The 9738-nt window shown below is 42.4% G+C and overlaps 1 protein-coding gene across 2 annotated transcripts; it reads left to right on the forward strand.

Moving 5' to 3' along the window:
• Nucleotides 1–2881: 2881 nt before the first annotated feature.
• LOC121575291 (cyclin-dependent kinase inhibitor 1) lies at nt 2882–7558 on the forward strand. Of its 2 annotated transcripts, none has more exons than XM_041888279.1 (3): nt 2882–3093; nt 5637–6085; nt 6236–7558. In XM_041888279.1, the coding sequence occupies exons 2-3, from the start codon at nt 5650–5652 to the stop codon at nt 6289–6291; spliced, it is 492 nt and encodes a 163-aa protein (XP_041744213.1). In that variant the 5' UTR covers nt 2882–3093; nt 5637–5649; the 3' UTR covers nt 6292–7558. The 2 variants fall into 2 exon arrangements, with proteins under 2 accessions (XP_041744213.1, XP_041744214.1); XM_041888280.2 differs by lacking the exon at nt 2882–3093 and adding an exon at nt 4871–5027.
• The last annotated feature ends 2180 nt before the right edge of the window (nt 7559–9738 follow it).

Consider the following 9738-nt stretch of genomic DNA (forward strand, 5'->3'; position numbering starts at 1 on the left):
ACCTATTACCAACGTTAACCAACGTTTGTTAAACATTGGCGAACGTTGATGGACGTTTGAAACCCAATCAAACCAAACCAACGTTGTAAAATACACTTATTACCAACGTTTGCCAACGTTTGTTAAACGTTGGTGGATGTTCATTAACGTTTAAAAAGGGACTAATAGCCAACGTTGTAAATTACACTAATACCAACGTTTACCTAACGTTGATAACACCTATGACAAATGTTTACAAAACGTAATCTGTCCCCTACACTTTAACCAAAACCGAACGTTTATCTGAATGCATTCAGAATGTTTAGACAACCAATCCAACAACTAAAAAAAAAACGTTTATAAAACGTATTTTTGCTACCTGAGATATTAGCGCTAATCTGGAACAAACCCTATTAAACAACTTTATATAAAAACCTGAATATGAATAACTTTGCTGAAAATGTGCCATATGTCCATGCCTGTACATTTTGCCAAAATTACACAAACCTAAAACACAACAAGGCAATTATCCAGGCAGACCAGTGGTTGCAGGAATAGGCTCAATGCTAGAGCCATTGTCGAATTTAGGACTATTAAATCCCATGTGCAAGCATTGCCATCATATGTGAAATACTCTATAAACTTCACAAATAAGAGAAAATGAGCCAGGCTCTTTTACGCCCTCTTCCGAATGGTAGCTATAAATGCAGAGGTTACATTGTGCAACAATATGATGAAGTGTGAATATTTCTGCCACCCACATACAGGAAAACGGTTCCAAATAAATGACATTATTACGTGCTCCACCACCCATGTTATCTACATGATTAAATGTCCATGTGGGCTGTATTATGTAGCTAAAACTTCTCGTTCCCTCAAACAGAGAATTAGTGAACATAAAAATGTAATCAGGAGAAACGACAGGGATTATCCAGTCGCAGTACATTTTAATGACCAAAAACATGCCATTTCTACCTTTAGATTTTGTGGCATAGAGAAAGTCAAGATATCAGACAGGGGAGGTGACATAAATAATGCTCTGAGTAAAAGAGAATGTTTTGGGATTTTCACCGTCCAGACAATATTCCCAAAAGGTCTTAATGATGAAATGCCCATGCATGTTACGTTGTAAATGTGAACATGAATTAATGCCACCACTTCAGATTACTCTGACGTTTTTTCTTGCACTGTACCCAATGATTTATGAAAACTTACTTGATAGGTCGATGTCCTCATTGTGGTTTTACAGATGTTTAATACGTTTTATGTACACACTTTATTAGAATACTTATGCAATGCACATTGTTATATTTGGTAACACTTGCTTCTTTTCCCTCGACTCCAACCCCATTCGATGCATTGAACAGATATGGGTGGAGCAATGTCTACATAAGGGTGCAAATTATAACACTCACAAATGCTCTGACGAAGGCCTTGAGGCCGATACGTAACGCTTAATAAAGAGCTGTGGTACTAGCAAGAGCAGTGTGCGGGTTTCTTCTTTTTTCCCAGGCTGTTCTGAGGGTGTTTCTAATGTTTTGTACACTCTGTGTATAATCCAAAACACAACCCCAAAAAAACTGCAAACGCATCCAACGAGTTTGTAGTCACAAGCTTGATGTAGTCATTGAGTGCAAGGAATATGAGACCAAATACTGGAGCTGTGGGTCCTGCAATCTGCAGTTGCTACATAATTTTTTTTTCACTAATAAATGAATTATATATACCTATTAATTCTTTAAGAAAATAATTTATAAATGCCTCATGAGTGTAGTTCAGCTGTAAAACCCCATCAGAACCCAAAATACACTGTATTGTCTCAAAACATGCTTAAAAGTATAATTTTGTATTGTCAGTCCTGAATTTGAGAGTGGGTTTGATTCCCACGGGGAGCGGTTTGAAAGTGTATGCACTCACTACTGTAAATCGCTCTGGATAAGAGTGTCTGCTAAATGACAAAAATGTACTGCTTATCTGGTATTACTTTGTTTTTACTCATGTGCCTCTGCAATTAATGTGTGGGAAGGTCAAAACTCACTAGGTAAATTGATTGTAAACTAGACTAGACCTAATAACTAGGTTATTTATCAATAATAACACTAGAGAGGCTAATAATGCAACACAAACATGTTTACTTTGTCAGACTCTCTTATTCGTGGGCCAGAGAAGTTACAAATACAACAATCAACTATTAAAATATTTGGCATAGGCCTAATTATTATGCCAGTCAAAGAAATAGCATAATCCAGAGACATATCGGAATATAGCATGTAGACCAAAATAGATAGAAACGGACACAACTGTGTGACTTGTGGGTGGGAGCAGTCAGGTCTATGGAATGTCACTCGAATAATCAATTCGACCTACAAGAAATATAAGCCTAGTGGAGCGACTGACCTGGACTGGAATTTACTCATACCTTAATTCACGTGTAATCAGGTGTTTACTGGCTTAAATACACGTGTTAAACTCCGCCTTTGCACAGCAACGGTGCACACAGAGGCAGAGAAGCACAAATGGAACGAGCGACCGTGCGGTGGGAGAGGGGCGAATCGGTATGTCAAGATACAGCAACAAGGCAAAGTGGTGCTGTGACGTCGTCGTGGCAACGGCAAAGGGTCATCTAGACTTCCAGCGACAAATCAAGCAAACAATAGCGATTCTCAGTGAGAAATTGTTTGCAACACTGATCACGCCCCCCAAAATTGAGGCCACAACCCATAGGAATTCCCACCCAGTTGACTACTTTGACTACTTTAAAATGGCGGAAGCCTGGCGGAAGTCTGGCGGATGCCCTCAATGGCGCTGCTCATGTAAAAATTGCCTTTTGGCCACTAGAGGCCTCTATCATTCTCTACTATAAAATCCAGTTTCTGCATCATTCACTACTAGAACACTTTGAGAAAGGTATCAAGCAAAGAGAAGCAAACCTCTGTGAGGGATTGAGTGGATTTAGCTGTTTCACAGGGATTTCGTTTTGAGAAAATTGATATGCTAAGAAAAAGTTTACACAAAGTTGGCTAACGTCGTTTCGTTCATTTTATCTTCAAAGAGTAACCTGCATAAACCTAAAAAGGGAACTTAGCCTGACGTTTGCATTAGGCTAGTTTCAATGTAAGTAAAATCTTAAAATATCTATGCATGCTACTTTTTATGTAAATTGAAAAGGCCTGTCAATTTGTAGGCATTAGACCTATGGAAATGTGTTATTTCATACAACTGAACGAAGGCAAGTTTTAAATAATTATCCTCACAGTTAACCATGCTGTTAGTGGCTATGGTTTGATAAGATACGTTTCTGTCTATGATACAATGTATTTGCTTATTAGTCATAAATATATGTAATGTTTCACTTGGTCAACAACATCTGTCCACTGGAAAACGTGAATGTTCAGATATCCTCAGTTACCCGGTTCAAACGATTTTCAGATTCACGTGGAGTGTAGTAGTAAGTGGGCAGGTTCTGAAGTCACGTGTGGTCCTACTGTATTTCTCCCGCCACTTACTTGAAGCCGCCCCTTTCAGTGACGCCAACTGAGAGCTCTTCAGGTGGAAAGAGGAAATAATTACTCCTGTCACGTTTCCATATATTTACCCTATTGTTGTAGACTATTCATTTACTGTAGCTAGTTAACTCGGTTTGTATTGTTGCATGACATCAGACACGTTATCATGAAGATACTGTAAGATTAGGCCCTCATCGACCCCATACCCAACCCTCTGCTTGATATGTTCACTTAACATAAGTTAACATTTTGAAAATAGTGTATTTTTGAGTCATTTTACTTATAGCAGAAATACCTAGTAATGTGATAATGGATAATACAATTATTTTAATGTCTCCCTCAGAGTCTAGTTATGTAAAAACAAGCTAAGGCCTTAAATATGATTTGTAATGTAACTTCTAACTACACTGATGTCTTAGTCATGGGGCATGCTTTCAAATTCCCAGACATGTCTCATGTAATGACCTCAGGCCAGTCTGTTCTGCAGCCTTGCCCATGTGTGACTGCCCACCCTGTCAGGTGATTTCTCTCAGCAGAGACAAACAGGGAAAGAGAGACACAGAGAAGTAGGCTAGAGCAGATCAATTCAGATCAGTTTGGAGCCCCTTGGGATATGATTTTCTCTCCCAGGATTTTTAAAAACTAAATGAGAAAGCAGAAAAGTCCAACTCATGAGGATGTTGTGGGATGGGGTTGAGTATGCTTTTGAGTGGAATTTTGTGTAAAGAACTTGACTGACTGTACAAGATCTACTTCCAGTTTGTTCTGGGAAATTACCCCCTGCATGTCTCAAAGAGCCCCATCCCGGAAATCTCCTACAATTTAGTCATGGAGATCCCATCTCATTTGCAACTCAATATGTGTAAAAAATGATAATATAACAGATTTTCTTGCATGGCAATGAATGGTAAAGAAAGGGGTTCCTTGTCAAAAAGGGATATGTTCAACTTACAGTTACATAAATACAGCTTGCATAATTATCTCCTAAGGGAGTGATAGAAGCCAGTGCTTCCCCCAGGGTAAACTTTGTTGATTGCAGGGGAAGGTTCTTCACTGTGAGAGTGCTCTGTGGTCATAGAGCTAGAATATGGGGACCAGGATATGAAACTCAACACACCAACTGCCCATTCCCTCCTGCTCCAAAACCCCTATTTAACCATTGTCTGACAGGGAAATAGATAGGTGGTTTCACAATTTTCTAATTATGAAACATGACAATAGTGTCAGTTGATAGTGGTACATTCAGACTAGTTATGTAATTAAATGAATTAAGTTTTGCTTAAATTATGGATGAACACTGGCTCCTAGTGGTTATTGTACTACAGTCGTAAGGGTTGATGTTCAGGACTTGTCTCTACATGTCCCTAGGAGTTTGCCCAGGCATGTACTAGATCAGGAAAGTAGGAAGGCTTTATGAATCACTGTCTGATGGTTGGCTGTTAAATACAACTGCAGCATCTTCAATACACAGTCCAGTTCCTCCTTTACACAGATGAAGTAAAGTACAGTTAGGATTTTGAGAGGTTTACTTGTGCATAAATGGTAAGTTATTTATTGGTTGGGGTAGGCTATACAACTTGTTACATTAGTATTGTTTAAGTGATTATGGTGTGATAGTTGGTTATTGAATTATATTGGAATATCTGATTTTTGGATGCCATTTACTAATATTTGTTTCGGTTTGATGGTTTTGGTGATAGGATAGGGGGATGAAGATAATTTAATTATGTTACTTTAGTAGTTGAGGTTTAAATTTGAGAGAAACCGTCTTGGTCTTACATATATTCTTGCTATCATCTTTACCTATGTTCACAAGTTCAGAGAGGTATCTGATTGGTTGCAGTGAAACATTGCAGGATTTTTTCCACTTCAGTGCTTTTAGTTAGTTTTGCTATTCTGTAGAACACTCAAGAAGGGGACTCAATAGTGTGACATACTCAGGATATTTCAACAGACTGACTCTGTCAACTCAGACAAAGTGCATCAGGTGTCTACATTTGACATGGTATCTTTTCACATGATCTTACTGATGACGTTACTGTTTCCTGGACAGCTGCTCAGACCACTATCCTCTTGCTGTGCTCTGTGAGTAGATGTCTTCCCAGTCAACTAACCATGCGATCCTCTCTCCCTGTGTCCCCTGCAATCTAGAACCAGAACAACCATGGCCAGTCGTAAGCGCATCCTGAGCTCTCCGGGGAAAGGTCCTGCCAGGCGGAACCTGTTTGGCCCAGTGGACCATGAGCAGCTGCAGCAGGAGTACCAGGACATATTGCGCAGAGACCTTGAGGACGCCTGTCGCCGCTGGGACTTCGACTTCCTGTCAGATAAGCCTCTGGCTGGGGGAGACTTCCAGTGGGAGGAGGTTCCAGGCACCAAAGTGCCTCTCCTCTACCTGCCCTGCCTGTTGGGTCAGGGGGAGGCACAGAAGGTCGGAGGGCCGGCGGCATCCACAGGGAGGGTCAGGACGGGGCCATGGCACCATGGCAAGGAAAACATCCCTTGCACCCCTGAGAAGTACAGAGCCAACCTCCAGAACCTGGAGAAAACACAAGACAAGAACGAGAACAAACTGAAGAGGAAACAGACCAACCTCACAGGTAGGAGGATTGGTGTGGTGGGTGGCTGTAGGGGATGTTTTTTGGGGAGGGTTTACAAGTTGGTAGGGTTGAACTGCTGGTTTACTTCAATGAAGTTTTGAACACAGAGTCCAATGCTAACAAAACATCTCTTGGTGTCTGTGTCTGCAGATTTCTACCAAGCCAAGAAGAGAGTGGTGGGTACGCCGCCTAAGTCAGGCCGGTGATTTCAGAGACACAGTCACAGCTGCCAGGGAGCCAACAGTCGGACAGACCCACAGCAAACGCTACTTCTCTCAGGAACCCACATGCTGCACAGACTCTAGGCACATAGAGTACATACAGTACACTTACCTGGAGGAATACATAACCATTACTCTAAACAAACGCAGTGAAAAATGAAACAACCTATTTTATTGAATCCATTACCGATGCATACTGTACTAATGATTTCAATGTAAGGGGGCTTGTGTTCTTCCTGTGGTAAGGGAGGGACATTCAAACAGTTCAAATGGTGCATCTAAGTTCATTTGTGAGTCATGTAAGGACATCCTCTAAACCTTTATGACCGTTTAGTGTAAGGAAGACTTGAAAATCTCACAGTCTGGACAGTTAAGGTCCTGCATTCGACAGCACTAAAATGGACCAATTGAAACCATGCCTCAGGGTCTACCCATAAACCGTCTTGTTTTGATGACCATGAAATTATGAAACCATACTGTTTACGGTGCTGAGGTTGAATCTACTGTAATATAGTGTCACATTGAGAGGACTCTTGAAAAAACGACCACAACAACACAATAGTCTTTAACAAAGTATTTCCAGTTCAAATGTCCAAATGTATGGATTTATGTTTTTTTCTTTAATGTTTTTTCATTATGCTGTGTCTCTTGGGAAGAGGACGAGGAATCATGTTATTGTCTGTCATTTGCAAGCACTTCCTGTCCAAAGTATGTATTGTTGTACATATTTAAATTGTGAAATCTCATGTATCTCAACATGTACTTTTAGGAAACTACTTGAAGGGTACTGTCGTGCATAAAATTGTTATGCTTATAATGCAAATTCCTATATAGAAATGTCACCAATGTTCCCCCTTTCTACCTAACTAGGGCTTCTTGCTATAATACTCTTGGAATTTGTTGATGGGGACCTCTGCAATGTTCTTTCAAGCTTTCCAAGTCTTTATACGAAGTCTATCTAGCATATGGCCATCTGAACACAAAGCCAGACATTCAAGTTTCCTTAGATAAGTATCAGATTTATCTTGAGATGTTAATATCACACTGTTAAGCAGTGAAACATTTTAAGTTTTCTTGCAGTATTGCACAATTTTTTTAATGTAGCCAACAGCAGGTACAAGTGCCTGTATGGAATTTGAATCTAAACAGAGGGAAATTGTGTCCTCAGAAACATAGCTATTTTTGACTAGGCTACAGCCACTGTTTTCTATTCTATTTGAAGAATAGTGCAATAAAATATACATGAAGTGTTTTTATCTGCCTCAAACTGTAAGATATTGGTCCATAACAGTTATTTATTGTTATGATGGCCGATCCTGCTGCAATGGGTAATTTGAATGGGGGTTAGACAACATCACTGTTTGGCAAAATTCCAGCTTTGCTTAATGTTCACAGCCACTTATGCACTGCTATGCAAATATCAGTATACATTACCCCAAAAATGCACTTATTTTTATAGATGTTGGTGCACAGGTCCTACATAGTGTTTATGTTCAAAGCTACAACTGAAATAGATTCTTATTTATTGTGAAACAAGGTTGTCACGTTTGTTTAAGGACGGGTCAGACCAAGGCGCAGCGTGAAATGCTTACATGTTTATTTAACCGATAAACAAACTAACAAAACAACAAACCAACGAAACGTGAAGTCCTAAGGCTAAACACAAAACAAGCCTCCACACGGAACAAGATCCCACAACTAACTAGTGCCAATAGGCTGCCTAAGTATGATCCCCAATCAGAGACAACGAGCGACACCTGTCTCTGATTGGGAATCACACCCGGCCAAACATAGAAACACACAACATAGAATGCCAACATAGAAAATACAACATAGAATATCCACACCCTGACTCAACATACAAGAGTCCCATGAGTCAGGACATCAGTACCCCCCCCCCCCAAAGGTGCGGACTCTGACCGCACCAACCTGACATGACAGGGACGGGTCCGGGTGGGCATTCCGCCTTGGAGGCGGATCCAGCTCCGGGCGTGACGACCACATTCTCTCAGCCTCCCCGTTACGCCCCTGGTCTGGTCTGGACCCCTGGTCTGGTCTTGGTGCGAGGAACAGGAACGGGCCGGGCCGGACTGGGAACATGCACCACTGGCTTGGTGCGGGGAGCAGGAACAGGCCGGGCCAGACTGGGAACACGCACCACTGGCTTGGTGCGAGGAACAGGAACGGGAACGGGCCGGACTGGGAACACGCATCACTGGCTTGGTGCGGGGAGCAGGAACGGGCCGGGCCGGACTGGGAACACGCACCACTGGCCTGGTGCGAGGAGCAGGAACGGGCCGGGCCGGACTGGGAACACGCACCACTAGTCTGGTGCGAGGAGCAGGAACGGGCTGGGACGGACTGGGAACACGCACCACTGGCTTGGTGCGGGGAGCAGGCACGGGCCGTACCGGACTGGGAACTGACATTAGAGATCTCCGACTGTACCATTCTTTCACTCTCCGCACCCAGTCCTCCTCCCGTGTGGACTCCTCCCTGAGCCCCCACGAGTGCAGTGGTCGGGCTCTTCTCCATCGATCCCCGACCACCCTTTTAGCCCCCCCAAATGTTTTTCTTGGGGCTGTCTCTCGGGCTTCCTCCTCGGCCGGCGCCTTCTGCGTTGCCGTTGCTCCTCTCTAAACCGGGCCTCCACTGTCTCCTCCCAAGGACGGCGATCCATCTCAGCCTAAACTCCTCCCATGTCCAGGATCCCTTTCCGTCCAGGATCTCCTCCCATGTCCAGGATGTCTGCTCCTGGGCACGCTGCTTGGTCCATTTTTGGTGGGATCTTCTGTCACGTTTGTTTAAGGACGGGTCAGACCAAGGCGCAGCGTGAAATGCGTACATGTTTATTTAACTGATAAACACACGACAAAACAACAAACCAATGAAACGTGAAGTCCTAAGGCTAAACACAAAACAAGCCTCCACACGGAACAAGATCCCACAACTAACTAGTGCCAATAGGCTGCCTAAGTATGATCCCCAATCAGAGACAACAAGCGACAGCTGCCTCTGATTGGGAATCACACCCGGCCAAACATAGAAACACACAACATAGAATGCCAACATAGAATATCCACACCCTGACTCAACATACAAGAGTCCCATGGTCAGGGCGTGACAAAGGTAGATATGTGTAATTGGTTAATTGACAATAAATACATACAGTGCATTCAGAAAGTATTCAGACCCCTTGACTTTTTCCACATTTTGTTACGTTACAGCCTTATTCTAAAATGGATTTAAAAAAGAAAATCCTCATCAATCTACACACAATACCCATAATGACAAAGCAAAAACTGGTTTTTAGAAATGTTGGCAAATTTATGACAAATACCTTATTTACATAAGTATTCAGACCCTTTGCTATGAGACTCGAAACGGGGAGCAGGTACGGGTCGTACCGGGCTGGCGACACGCACCACTGGC

This window comes from Coregonus clupeaformis, chromosome 10 (assembly GCF_020615455.1).
Source record: "Coregonus clupeaformis isolate EN_2021a chromosome 10, ASM2061545v1, whole genome shotgun sequence".
NCBI classification, from domain to species: domain Eukaryota; kingdom Metazoa; phylum Chordata; class Actinopteri; order Salmoniformes; family Salmonidae; genus Coregonus; species Coregonus clupeaformis.